This window comes from Grampus griseus (genome assembly GCF_964374135.1).
Source record: "Grampus griseus genome assembly, chromosome: 15".
Lineage (NCBI taxonomy): Eukaryota > Metazoa > Chordata > Mammalia > Artiodactyla > Delphinidae > Grampus > Grampus griseus.
The window spans coordinates 50,830,207-50,844,531 of NC_139009.1; the positions used below are offsets into that span (position 1 = coordinate 50,830,207).

A 14,325-nucleotide genomic window follows, 5' to 3' on the forward strand; every position below is an offset into this window, starting at 1 on the left:
AGTGAGAAAGAAATAAACTTCCAACTGGTTTAAGCCACTTTGGGGGATGGGGGATGGGGGATGGGGGATGGGAGTGGGGAGAGTCTCTTGCTACAGAAGCCTGGTTTGTATCCTATTAGAGAAGCTATGTAAAAGTGGGGTGTAAAGTGACAGAGGAAAATGTACCTCTCAGATCTCCTGGGCAGGATGCATAATTGAGGGTCAGCCCTGCTGCTGTTCTCTGAGTCACTGCTGCATTTGTGCCAAGGCTGCCCTCAGGGTGCTCCTAACTAATGTCTGAATTGGCAAGGATACCATTACTGCAAGATGCAGGACACCCTTGACAGGAATATTGCCTCTAGGAGTCTCCTGGCTTGGCTGGTAAATCTAGAAGTGTCAATTGAGGAGTGTTTGGAATTTGCTGGTAGCTTGTGTTTGGGAGTAAAGGAGACCAGCCAGGGAGGGTGAGGATAAGACAAAAACATTTTTAACTGCTTCCTTCATGCCTGGAACTGTTCTAAGAGCTTTAGTTGTATTAATCCCTTTACCTATGAGGTTGGGTGGCAAACACTGCTAGTTTTCCCCCAATATCTCTTCTTCCCTTCTTTGGGAACAGAACTTCCAAATGTTGGCTGGGCACATGGCTGACTAGAATAAGGATAATACTTCCCAGCCTTCTTCGCTAGGTGTTGCCATGTGACGTGTTCTGGCCAATAGGATCTAAGCAGAAGTGCTGGGATATGTCTTACAAGTTGAGGATGTACTCTTGGTTTTTCTTTTTCCTTCTGGTTAGAATGTGGTTGTGTTGACTGGAACTGGACCCTGATATGGAAGCCATGTGGTGAGGATTGCTAATGTAAGCTCAGGTCCCTGATGATTGTATATCTTCCATATTCACCATGGACTGCCTATTTTTACATGAAAGGAAAACGCTATCTTGTATTATTCTGTTATTGCTACTTTGTTACTAGCAGTTGAATCTAATGGTAATACAGATAGGTAGTAATACTATCCCCATTTTACAAAGTACAAAGAGGTGATGAAGTTACACCTAACAAAGAGGTTAGGGAATTTGCCCAAGGTCACTCAGCTGGTAAGTGGCAGAGTCAAGACCTGGATCCAAGCACAGGGCTGCAGAGCCTGCCAGCGTGGTCTGATACTGCTATGGGAGATACAACTCAGAACACATTTCCTTCACATTGGCGTAAAAAGACTCTTCACACTGGCTTTCACACCTTCCTCAAAATGTCCTCATTTCAGTCTTAGTGCCCATTCCATTTGTGTCCAGCCTACTTCCCCCTAGTTACTTTCCTGACTTTCACATCTTTGCTAATACTTTTCTTCTTTGGTCTGGACCGACCTCTCCCATTTCTACCTTCAAAGCCCAGTTCTCTCCTTTCATATCTCTTCAACCAACGTCTTCTTTTACTCCTATGAAATGATTCATTCAACCAATATTTTTTCCCCCTATGTATTAAGAATGACACTACTTATATACCATCCTGGGAAGAATCAAGAAAATAGTCACTCAAGTCATTTTGTGTTCTGCAGTTCATATGAGGAGCCCTAGTTGAAAAAGGCTAATAATAGACATGCAAACTGAAGTTAGAGAGTATAAAAGACTTGTTCAATCTACAGCATATGGAAAAGCTAAAGACAGGAAATTCCTGTGCTAAATAGTCCCTAGTGTTATTATATAAACTCATCTATGGGAACCATGATAAAATAAATCCTTTTAATTTCTCCCCTTCTTACCCCTGCCCCCATTCATGCATCCAGTATTTATTGAGATCTGCTGTGTGCTAGGCACTGGGGATTCTACAATGCGCAAAAACAGATCAACAGTTAGTTGTAAGCTATCATACCTACCTTTGTGTTTGCTGCAACAGTGGCTTTCAAACACTAAAAAAAAACCCAAACCAAAACAACAACAACAAACTCACTCAATATAATCATAACATACCCCACACATGTGATGATTTAAGAAGCAATGTTTGCCTTTACCACATGTAATCACTCTAGTATTTAAACTATTCTCTTTCATTGAGATAACACTGATGGTGGATGCCTGTTGAACTGTTTTTACAGCCTACTAATAGGTTGGAAAGACAGGTTTGAGAAATATTCGTTCCCTTTTCCATTCAGTTATCCAAACAAACATTTCCTGGTGCCTACTGTGTGCTGGGCACAGCTCAGAGCCCGAGAACAACACAGGCGCACTACGAGCTCTGGCGGGGTGGGGGGCAGGCGTGCATACTGGTGAATAAATATTAATGCAATTAAACTAAACTGAGAGATAGGCATCAGAATTTTAGAAATAAATTAGAGTGGTGACTTCCATAAAAGCAGAATCTTAGCCTCTTATAGACCTGTTGTGGTGTGAAACTTGAATCAAAGTCCTGATTCTAGTGCATTGCTAACGAAAGTCAGTCCTGGATACAATCTTTTCTTCTGTCACTAGACAGAGAAAGTGTGGTGCAGGCGTGTTTAGAAAAGGTGACAATGATTTGGTCTTACCCTGGTATAGATGGGTTATGGGAAAAAAGACATTCTTACAGCATTTTGCACTTCTTCCCCCAAAGCCTGTCAGTGTCATCACCCTCACTTTGCTGCAGGTGAGATGCCACCTGAAGTTGTCCAACTTGCCACCTCATTCATCTCTTCTCCCTCTCCCCAAATCAAACTGATCAAAACCAAGCTTGCTATAGAAACATCCATCCTTATCCTTTCTCCTTGGGTCTTCCTATCCCAGGATGAGCCCCACCTGCTTTTGGACTCATCTCTTCCCATTGCTTCTGGGGATTTGCTTTACCACCTGGCCCTCTTTTCACCAGCTAGTCCCCATCAGCATGTGAAAACATTTAAAAGGAAAAGGCAAAATCTCCTTTCACTCCATATCCGTATCCAGCTACTGTCCATTTCTCTTACCCATCCTGTCAAACATTTTTTTTTTTTTTTTTTGCGGTACGCGGGCCTCTCACTGTTGTGGCCTCTCCCGTTGCGGAGTACAGGCTCCGGACGTGCAGGCTCAGCGGCCATGGCTCACGGGCCCAGCCGCTCCGTGGCACGTGGGATCTTCCCGGACTGGGGCACGAACCCGTGTCCCCTGCATAGGCAGGCGGACTCTCAACCACTGCGCCACCAGGGAAGCCCCTGTCAAACATTTTGAAAGCATGGTCTCAACTTTCTCACTTCCTCTGTCCACTGTGACCCGGCTTCTGCCCCAGTCGTTCACTGAAACTGCTCCCTGCAAAGGGCCCAATGGCCCTCCTGTCAAATCCAAAGAACAATTTCTTTATTATCCTACTTGCCGTCTTCCACGTCTAACACTGCTGACCTCTCCCTCCATCCCGACCCTTGGCTTCCATGATCAAATGTCTTCTCTGTTTTCTTCCTCCTTCTTTCGGTTTCCCTTTTCAGGCTCCATTTTTCTGCCCATCCCCTGCATGCTGATCTCCAGGGTTATCACCTAAGCCCTCCGCCAGCCTCTTTTCATTCTAGTCTCTCAGAATGATGGTGATTAAGCAAGGTGCAAGTCCCAGGCTCTGAAAAACACTTCCTCCACTGCACTCCCATATCACGGGTTCCGCTTTTAATGCCTCTCAGATCTGTCACCTCCTCTCCACTCTGACAAATATCCCCCCTTCCAGTTTTTATCCCACTCCTGTCCATTGTTCAAATTGTCCTAAGAATGATTTTTCTAAAACACAAGTCCGATCACGTCATTTCTCCATTTAGATCACCTCAGTGTTTTCCTGTTGCCTACAGAACAAAGTCCACAATACTCAGCAGGGCAAATGAGACCTTTCATGAGGGGGCAATTTGCCCCCTTGCAGCCTCATCTCCTGTAGCCCCCCTTACATGACTGTTAGAGCCCCCTTGGTGCAGTATGCTTCTCCATGCTTCTGTGCCTGGGCACTTGCTGCTCCCCTTTGCTCTCTTGAAGACAAGAGTCCTCACTCTATAAGCCTCCTCTGAGAAGAGAACTACACAAGCACCACACTCCCCTAGGGAGAATTAGGCACTTTCTCCTCTGTGCTCCCAGGGCACACTGGATTTACCATGAAGGTGAATTCACACTCGTCTCCTCCACTGCTGCCTGAGCCCCATGTCTTATTTTCGTGATCACTCCAGCATACAGCAGACTTGGACACACAGTAGATGCTCGATAAATGTGGTGTAATTTTTACCCACCCTAGTACTGGATGGTTACAAAAGGCTACAACCCATGCTTTGACCCTGAAGATGTTTTGACTCAATTTTTCCCCCCAGTTTTTCTTCTGAAGATAATCTCAAACTTACAGAAGAGTTGCAAGAATAGTTCAAGGAACCCTCAGATACACTTCACCTGGATTCACCAGGTGTCAACCTTTGCCACCTTGCTTTATCTGCTTTTCTCTGAGTTAATTGCAGACATCATGACAATTTACCTACAAATATTTCAGCATGTAATCTCCAAAGAACAAGAATGCTCTTGTTTGTAACCAAAGTTTAACTGCTCAGAAGATTTAACATTGATACAACATTATCCAGTATGCAGTCTGAAATGCAATTTAAATTTCCCCAATTATGTCATTTTAAACTGTTTGTTTTGGATCCAGGAGCTCATTTAGGATCAAGCATTGCATCTATTGCCACCTCTCTTTAGTCTTCTTTTGATATTCATGAAATGTTTATTTTTGTAGAGTTTAGGCCAGATCCATTTTGCAGAATTTCCCTCAATTTGGACTTTTCTGATTGTTTCCTCATGATTAGATTCAGAATAAGCATTTTTGGCAGGAATGCTACTTAGGTGATGGTGTACACATGTCAGTTTGCTCCATTGATGCTGAGTTTGACCATTTGGTTAAGGTGGTTAGTTGCCAGATTTCTCCTTTGTAAAGATTACTTTTCCCTTTTGAATGTAGTTAGTAAGTAAACTGAGCAGGGGTATGTTTGATATACCTCCATATTTCATGATTATCCTCTTCCCCAGCAACATTTTACTCATTGATTTAGAGGTTGTTTTTCGAAAATTTTTTTATTGTGGTAAAATACACATAAAAAATTTACCATTGTAACCATTATGTGTACAGTTCAGTGGTGTTAAGTACATTCATAATGTTGTGCTACCATCACCACCCTCCATCTTCAGAATTTGTTTCATCTTGTAAAACTGAAATTCTATACCCACTAAACAATAACTCCCCACTTCCCTCTCCCCGCAGCCCCTGGCAACACTGTTCTGTCCCTCTGATTTTGACTACTCTCAATACTTCATATACCGTAAGTTTTCTTGTAAGTCTTACCCCAGGTTCCAATGATACATATCTCACTATGTGCTGTTCCATTGGTAATATTCTTTATGAACTGGATAAAATTCACAAGAAAACAGTACCCACTAGTATTGCCCATCCAATTCTTTTCTATCTGATACCTTGTGTTAGTTGTCCATGCGTTTGGTGAAGTAAAGTGTAAAAGGTGAAATCAAAATGTCATTTTGTTTGGGGGTCAAAACACTTGGTAAACAGTCTGCTTACAAAACTGTTGTAGCTTTTTGGAAAATGACGTTGGAATGTAGTAGCTCCAGTAAGCAAATGGAGAAAAGTATTCTCTACCAGTTTATTTCATTGAGAACAGACCACAGGCAGAGGACAGTCCATCACAGTGGAACAGAACAGTGAGGTACTTCCAGACTTCCAAAATTCCATACCTGTTCTGCCTGCTAAATAAATATCCACAGACCTATCAGCAACATTTCCCAAATAGTTGGCGCAAAGTTTTTGCTGAAAGGTGAAAATTCGTTAAAGGAATCATTAATATCCACTTAACTTTTGTAAAATTGAATCGAGCTGCAGTAATATACGCTTGCTATCACATTCTTTTGTCATCTAGAAAGGACTATTACATGAATAAAATGTAAACATTCCCGAAGTAACTGGGAACTTGGTAGCTCGTGCTACTTGGACAGGTGGCGGAAAGGCGTGAGACTTGGCGTCCAGGAGAGAGCCAGAGTGCACCAACTCCGTAGGAACTTTCAACAGAAAACGAATACGGTGTAAACACGGCGCGCTCCGCCGAGACCACCTCCGCCTCGCATCGTGGGCGCGCTCCGACCTCTGCAAGTCGGTCGCACAGCAAACAGGGTGACCAAGTGCTCGCGAGGGTCGTGTCCTCGAGAGGACCGAACACCGTCAGCACTGCCGGTGGCAGCCCGACGGCCGTTTCCTGTCTGCAGCCCCGGTGCAACTCTCAGGCGCCCCTTACTCAACGCCCCGCTTGCCAGCACTGAAGGTCGTCGCTGCAGTAATAATAACGAACCGTTGAGAGGCGTCCGGCCTTCCCCAGCCCGTGCACTTGCGAGACCCGCGGCGGGGCCGAAGGCCTCCGCAAACCCCACCCGGCCTCCCAGGTCGCCCCCCGCCCAGCGCCGTGGCTCGGACCCTTAGCCTACCCACCGCCGCCCCCAACGCGGGTCTCCTGGGCCCCGACCCCTCCCCTCCTGGCCCGCACCCGCCTCGGGCCCAACCCCCTCCCGGGGGCGGGCTTCCTGAGCCCAGACGCCCCCCGCCCTCTCCACCCTCCGGGCCCCGCCCCGCGCCCCCGCCCCTCGGAAACAGCCCCGCTCCAGCTCTCCCGGAGCTCCGCTGCGGGGCGAGCGGGGCGGGCGGGGCCGGGTGGCGCAGGGGGCGGGGATTTCTGGCACTTTCTGGGCGCTGCGAACGCTCTGATCTTGGGCTCGAAGGCCGGAAACGTCGGCGACGGAGCCGTAGTGCTGCCGCGGCTCTTCCTTGTTCTCCGCTGAGGCCGCGCCGCGGCGCAGACATGGCCAAGTGGGGCCAGGGAGACCCGCGCTGGATCGTGGAGGAGCGGGAGGACGGGACCAACGTGAACAACTGGCACTGGTGCGGCCGGGCAGGGGCCGGGGCCGCGGCGTCTGGGCCTCCTCCCTCCAGAGCCGGCGGGGTGGGGGTGGGGACCCTCTGCGAGCGCCCGGCGCCCTGTAACCCGGGTGCAGGGGCGGCCGGGTGTCTCGGGGCGCCTCCCGGGCCGTGGTGGGCCTCGGGCCGGGGGAGTGGGGAGGGTTGGGGGCTGCACAGGTGCAGATGCTCGTCATTAGCCTCAGGGCTTGCGGAGCCCTTGGAGCCTGAAGACCCGGTGTCTTATCTGCACCGGCTCTGGGACTTCACTTTCCTCTTTTTGAAAGTTGGGTTGGGTCCCAGGAATAGAAGTCATTCTTGACTTACCGCTTCAGCTTCGTCAGTCTCTGACCTTAGAAGCTCTCCCCGCGCCGCCCCTCCCCCCAGCCCCTTGAAGTTTGGGGGAGTTAAAATGAAGGTAGAAAGTGTGTGTGTGTGTGTGTGTGTGTGTGTGTGTGTGTGTGTGTGTGTGTGTGTTACGTATGTATTGGAAAGAACAGGAATTTGGATCTCAACTCCACATCTAACTTGATGAGTCTCTGGTGAGCCCTGCCTTCTAGGAGTTCTTACTAGTTACCCATCCTTTTTCTATCTCATATGGAGCTTGGGCTGATTTTTGCCCCTCACTCTTCAGTCAGAGCTTCAGGAAGTGATGTTCTCTGCTCTGCTCCTCTGAGGGCTGTGCTATCTCAAGGCCATCAAGGTGATGCTGAGGCAGGTCCAGGGCAGAGCAAAGCCTTAGCCTGTGAGGGCATCCTTCCCTGGGGGAGTCCTGGCTTGGGGTTAGGAAGAGCTGACCTCTCCTTTCCCAGCCTTGTCACCGTGGACACTTAATGGACTTCTCTCTGCTCATTTCCACCCCTTTAAATGGGAACATTATTTGGGAAGATTGTATGAGATAATATCTGTGTGAAAACACTTGATAATTTGTCTTATTACGATAAAAGGTATTTCAGTTATAATTACCTTTTCATGTGGCCCAGGCTTTACCCCTCCATTTCCACCAGGTGAGATTTCGAGACCTCCTTTCCCCCAAATAAACCAGTGTTTTTAAGACAAAGTACCACCCAACAGCTGCTTGAGAGGAATTGGGCTGATCTGGACTGGGCCAGGGCATTACCCTGATTCCCCAGAGTGGGCGTGTGGACACCAGTGGGGGCTTCCATCCACAGCTCTGCCCTTCTTCTGGCCCTCGTTAGGACAGAGCGGGATGCCACCAGCTGGTCCAAGGGGAAGCTCCGTGAGCTCCTGGTGGGCATTGCTGTGGAGAATGAGGCTGGCCGTTGCGAGATCAGTGAGCTGAAGCAGGTGGAAGGCGAGGCTTCCTGCAGCAGCCGCAAAGGAAAGCTGATTTTCTTCTATGAGTGGAACATCAAACTGGGCTGGAAAGGTAACAGGGTCCTCCAGGTACAGGTGGGGCTGGGGGCTGTGTTGGGGCAGAGTTGGTTGATTCATTAGTCATTCATTCAACAGATAAATTTAGAACTCCTGCTATGGGGCCCTGAATTGGTGTTTGGAGTTCTGGACACCCTTAACTGCATGTGGAGTTCCTTGTCCAACCAGCTGTGGGCTTCCCTTTCTCCCAGCACTCAGAGCTCTTTAGGGCTCTTAGCCGTCAGCTGGACTCAATCTGCCAGGCATTTGTGAGCACTAGCGTTTCCTGGAGCTGCTGCCTGGAGTACTCTTCCCCTCAATAGGTGCCTGCTGGCTCCTTAAGCTCTTTCAGGTTTGCATCCTGAGTAAAGCCATCTGTCTCCATTCTCTGACAGTTTCAGATCCCTTCCTTGTACTGTTTCCCTTCCCTGCTTAATTTCTCCCCAAAGCACTGATATTTGGCACACTACATATGGTTACATTATTATTGTTCTGGATTCCCCTTTTCTCCCCGTTCATCAGGGCAGAGATTTTTTAAAATATCAGCTTTATTGAGATATAATTCACATGCCGTACAGGTCGCCCATTTAAAGTGTACAATTGCCTGGTTTTCAGTATATTCACAGAGTTGTGCAGCCATCACTACAGTCAATTATAGAACATTTTCATCTCTCCCCCAAAACCATGTACCTGTTAGCAGTCACTCCCCCAGTCCTTGCAACCTCTAATCTAATTTCTGTCTCCATGGATTTGCCTGTTCTGGACATTTCATATGAATGGTATCACACAGTATGTGGTCTTTTGTGAGCAGCTTCTTTTACTTGACATAATGTTTTCAAGGTTCATCTGTCTTGTAGCATGTTTCATTCTTTTTCATTGTTGACTAACGTTCTGTTGTATAGATGTAGCACATTTTATCTGTTCATCAGTTGATAGACATTTTGGTTGTTTTCATTCTTTGGGTCTTTGGGTCAGGGATTGATTGGTTTTGGTTCGATCACTGTCTGAAACGTTGTGTTTGTTGAATGAATAAATTTCTCCCGTGGTGCCTGGCTCCTTGCTGGGTGGACCGTCTATACTCAATAAATATTTGTTGAAATAACCATCGATATGAAGACAAAGGGAAAAGGAAAAGGAGGAGAGAGGGCAAGATCTGGTTCTGGAGGATGGTGCTGTGTTTGGGCCTCAGCTTGTGTCAGCTTCTTTCTTGAGAGTTTGGGTTAGAGAGCTGCCTGGTGAGCTGTCCTTGCGCCTCTGTCCTAGTGGCTGTCTTGCTAACTGGAGCCAGGCCAGAGCCCAGGGAATGTTCAGCGAGCATCAAAAGCAGTCCCACTTGTGCGTTGAAACCTTCTGGCTTGGGGTTTGCTCTCAGTTGCTCCCTAAGTGGCTGCTCTTGGCTGGATCATAGCAGGATCTGGCTCCTTACACATCCAGCTCCTCAAGACAGGGGCTCTGAGGTCCCCAAGGAAACTCATGGTCTTGTGTCGCTTCCATCTCCCTTAGCTTAAAGCAGCAACCAGCTCCTTTGTAGGTTAAGACCCAGCAACTCCCAGGCAGCAGCCAGAGGGCAGACGGAACAGGGCTTCCCTGACCCCGTGTGCTTTCTCCTCTAGTAGTTAATCCTAGAGGTGGCTAGTGGGACCCGCTGGGGAGGAGACAGTACTCTGGTCTTCCTTTTTTTTTTTTAATTAAATTTTAATTATATTAAAGTTATAGCTTTCTCAGATTTATTGAGATATAATTGATTTATAACATTGTATGAGTGAAAGGTATACAACATGATGATTTGATATATGTGTATATTGCAAAATGATTTCCACAATAAGGTTAGTTAAAATATTCATCACCTCATATAGTTACAATTTTTTTGTGTGTATGTTGAGAACTTTTAAGATCTGCTGTCTGAGCAGTTTTCAAGTGTATAATACTGTATTGCTTACCCTGCTGCACATTACATCCTCAGAACTTACTTATCATATAAGTGGAAGTTATATGTGCCCTTTGTGTCTTTTGACCACCTTCACCACCCTTCCCTCTGCCACCTTGCAACCACCAGTCTACTTTCTGTTTCTGTGAGTTTGGTTTTTTTTTTTTTGATTACACATATAAATGAGATCATACACTATTTGGTTTTCTCTGACTTATCTCACTTAGCATAGTGCCCTCAGGGATCATCCATGTTGTCACAAATGGCAAGATTTCCCTTCTTTTTTGTGGCTGAATAATATTCCGTTGTGTAAATATGCCACATTCTCTTTATTCATTCATCCATCGACGGGTGCTTAGGTTGTTTCCATGTCTTGGCTACCATAAATAATGCTGTATTGAATATCGGGGTGCAGATATGTCTTTGAGATAGTGATTCCATTTCCTTTGGCTATATATCCAGAAGTGGAATTGCTACATCATGTGGTAATTCTATTTTTAATTTTTTGAGGAACCTCTATATGGTTTTCCATAGTGGCTGCACCAATTTACATTCCCACCAGTAGTGCATGAGGGTTCCCTTTTCTCCACATCCTCACCAGCACTTGTTATCTCTTTTTGATAGTAGCCATTCTAACAGGGGTACAGTGTTATCTCTTTATGGTTTTGATTTACATTTCCCTGATGATTAGTGATGTTGGACACCTTTTCAGGTACCTGTTGGGCATTTGAATACTTTCTTTGCATAAATGTCTCTTCAGTTCCTTTGTCCATCTGTTTTTTTTTTTTTTTTTTTTTTGCGGTACGCGGGCCTCTCACTGTTGTGGCCTCTCCCGCCGCGGAGCAACAGGCTCCAGACGCGCAGGCTCAGCGGCCATGGCCCACGGGCGCAGCCACTCCGCGGCATGTGGGATCTTCCCAGACTGGGGCACGAACCCGTGTCCCCTGCATCGGCAGGCGGACTCTTAACCACTGCGCCACCAGGGAAGCCCTGCTCATCTTTTTAATGGTATTTTTTGTTTTGGTTTGGTTGTTTGCTATTGAGTTGTATGATTCCTTACATATTTTGGATATTAACTCATCAGATATGGTTTACAAATATTTTCTTCTATTCTGTAGGTTGCCTTTTCATTTTGTTGATTGTTTCTTTTGCTTGTGCAGAAGCTTTTTAGTTTGAGTAGTCCCAGACCAACATCAAGGAGCTTTTTCCCTGTCTTTTTCCCTAGGAGTTTTATGGATTCAGGTCTTACATTTAAGTTTTTAAGCCATTTCAAGTTAATTTTTGTGTATAGTGTATATTTTGTGTATAGTGTAAGATTCATTTTCATTCTTTTGCGTGTGAATATCCAGTTTTCCCAGCACCATTTATTGAAGGTAGTATCTTTATTTATTTATCTTTTGCGGTACACGGGCCTCTCACTGTTGTGGCCTCTCCCGTTGCGGAGCACAGGCTCCGGACACGCAGGCTCAGTGGCCATGGCTCACGGGCCCAGCCGCTCCACGGCATGTGGGATCCTCCCGGACCGGGGCACGAAACCCCGTCCCCTGCATCGGCAGGCGGACTCTCAACCACTGCGCCACCAGCGAAGCCCCGAAGGTAGTATCTTTTACCCATGGAGTATTTTTGTTTCTCTTGTCATATATTAGTTGACCATATATGCATGGGTTTATTTCTGGGCTCTTGATTCTGTTCCATTGGTACATGTTTTTTTCTTATGCCAGTACCATACTGTTTTGATCACTCTTGCTTTGTAGTAAAGTTTGAAATCAGGAATTGTGATGCCTCCAGCTTTGTTCTTCTTTCTTGGGATTGCTTTGGCTATCAGAGTGTTTTGTGGTTCCATGTGAATTTTAGGATTGGTTTTTCTACTTCTGTAAAAAAAAAAAATGCCACTGGAATCTTGGTAGGGATTGCATTGAATGTACAGATGCCTTTGTGTAGTATGGACATTTTAAAAAATTTATTTATTTATTTTATGCAGTGGGTTCTTACTAGTTATCTGTTTTATACATATTAGTGTATATATGTCAATCCCAATCTCCCAAGTAGTATGGACATTTTAACAATATTAATTCTTCCAAGACATGAACATGGGATATCTTTCATCAGTGTCTTATAGTTTCCCATCTACAGATCTTTTACCTCCTAGGTCAAATTTATTCCTAAGTATATACTGTTTTTGCTGCTATTGTAAATGGGATGTTTTCTTTATTTCTTTTTCAGATAGTTCATTGTTAGTGTATTGAAAAGCAACTGATTTTTGTATGTTGATTTTCTATCCTGAAACTTTACTGAATTTATTTATTAGTTCTAATGGTCTCTTGGATTTTTTTGTATATATGATCATGTGCTATGCAAATAGAGGTAATTTTACCTTTTCCTTTCCAATTTGGATGCCTTTTATTTCTTTTTCTTGCTTGATTGCTCTGGCTAGGACTTCCAATACTGTGTTGAATGGGAGTGGTGAGAGTGGGTACCCTTATCTTATTCCTGTTATTAGGGGAAAAGCTTCAAACATTTCACCGTTGAGTACAAGGTCAGCTGTGGGCTTGTCATATATATTGCCTTTATTATGTTGAGGTATGTTTCTATTATACCCACTTTGTTGGGAGTTTTTATTATCAGTGGATGTTGAATTTTCTCAAATACTTTTTCTGCATGAATTGAGATGATCATATTATCTTTATTTTTCATTGTATTAATGTGATGCATCACATTTGACTTGGGTATTAAACCATCCTTGCATCCCAGGCATTAATTCCACTTGATCTTAGTATTTGATCCTTTTAATGTGCTGTTGAATTCAATTTGCCAGTATTTTGTTGAGAATTTTTGCATCTATATTCATCAGGTATATTTGTCTGTAATTTTTTCTTTTTCTTTTCTTTATTTTTTTTTGGCCACACTGTGTGGCATGTGGATCTTAGTTCCCCGACCAGGGATCAAGCCTGGGCCTCCTGCAGTGGAAGCGCAGAGTCTTAACCACTGGATGGCTGAGTAGCCCTGTAATTTTTTCTTGTAGTGTCCTTAACTGGCTTTGGTATCCTGGTAATGCTGGCCTCTTAAAATGAGTCTGGGAATGTTCCCTCTCTTCAGTTTTTGGGAAGAGTTTGAAAAGGATTGATGTTAATTCTTTAAATGTTTGGTAGAATTCCCCAGTGAAATCATCTGATTCTGGGCTTTTCTTTGTTGGGAGTTTTTTTTTGATTACTGATTCAGTTTCCTTAATCATAATTGGTCTGTTCAGACTTTCTAGTCCTTAATGATTCAGGCTTGGTAGGTGATATGTTTCTAGGAATTTATCCATTTCTTTTAGGTCGTCCAGTTTTATAGCATAAAATTGTTAAGGGTAGTTGCTTATTATCCTTTGTATTTGTGTGGTATCAGTTGTAATGTCTCCTCTTTCATATTTAATTTTATTTATTTGGATCCTCTGTTTTTCCCTTGGTTAGTCTAGCTAAAGTTTTGTCAATAATTGTTTATCTTTTCAAAGAACCAGCTCTTTGTTTTATTAATCTTTTCTATTGTTTTCCTGTTCTCTGTTTCATTTATTTTATTTTATTTATTTATTTATTTGGCTGCATTGGGTCTTTGTTGCTGCGCACAGGCTTTCTGTAGTTGCAGTGAGCGGGGGCTGCTCTTCGTTGTGGTCCACAGGCTTCTCATTGCGGTGGCTTCTCTTGTTGTGGGGCATGGGCTCTAGGTGCGTGGGTTTCAGGAGTTGTGGCACACGGGCTCAGTAGTTGTGGATTGCAGGCTCTACAGCACAGGCTCTGTAGTTGTGGTAAATGGGCTTAGTTGCTCCACAGCATGTGGGATCTTCCCAGACCAGAGCTTGAACCCGTGTCCCCTGCATTGGCAGGCAGATTCTTAACCACTGCACCACCAGGGAAGTCCCATGTTTCATTTATATTTGCTCTAATCTTTATCCCTTTTTTAAAATTGAGATGTAATAGGCATACAACATTATATTCATTTTGTGATATAATGATTGTATATTTGTACACATCAAGAAATGGTGACCACAATAAGTCTAGTTAACATTCATCACCATACGGTTATAAGATTTTCTTTTTTCTTGGGATGAGAATTTTTAAGGTTTACTTTCTTTCAAATATACAATATAGTATTATTATAATTACCATA

At 44.7% G+C, this 14,325-nt stretch overlaps 1 protein-coding gene across 2 annotated transcripts in view; it reads left to right on the plus strand.

The window, feature by feature from the left end:
- Window positions 1-6,710: 6,710 nt before the first annotated feature.
- Window positions 6,711-14,325, plus strand: part of LOC309833603 (activator of 90 kDa heat shock protein ATPase homolog 2) — a 29,638-nt gene continuing 22,023 nt past the window's right edge. For both annotated transcript variants that reach the window (XM_082672024.1, XM_082672025.1), the window contains exons 1-2: window positions 6,711-6,863; window positions 8,078-8,268. In XM_082672024.1, the coding sequence (XP_082528150.1) occupies window positions 6,784-6,863; window positions 8,078-8,268 (271 nt within the window). In that variant the 5' untranslated portion in view covers window positions 6,711-6,783. The remainder of the gene's footprint in view (window positions 6,864-8,077; window positions 8,269-14,325) is intronic.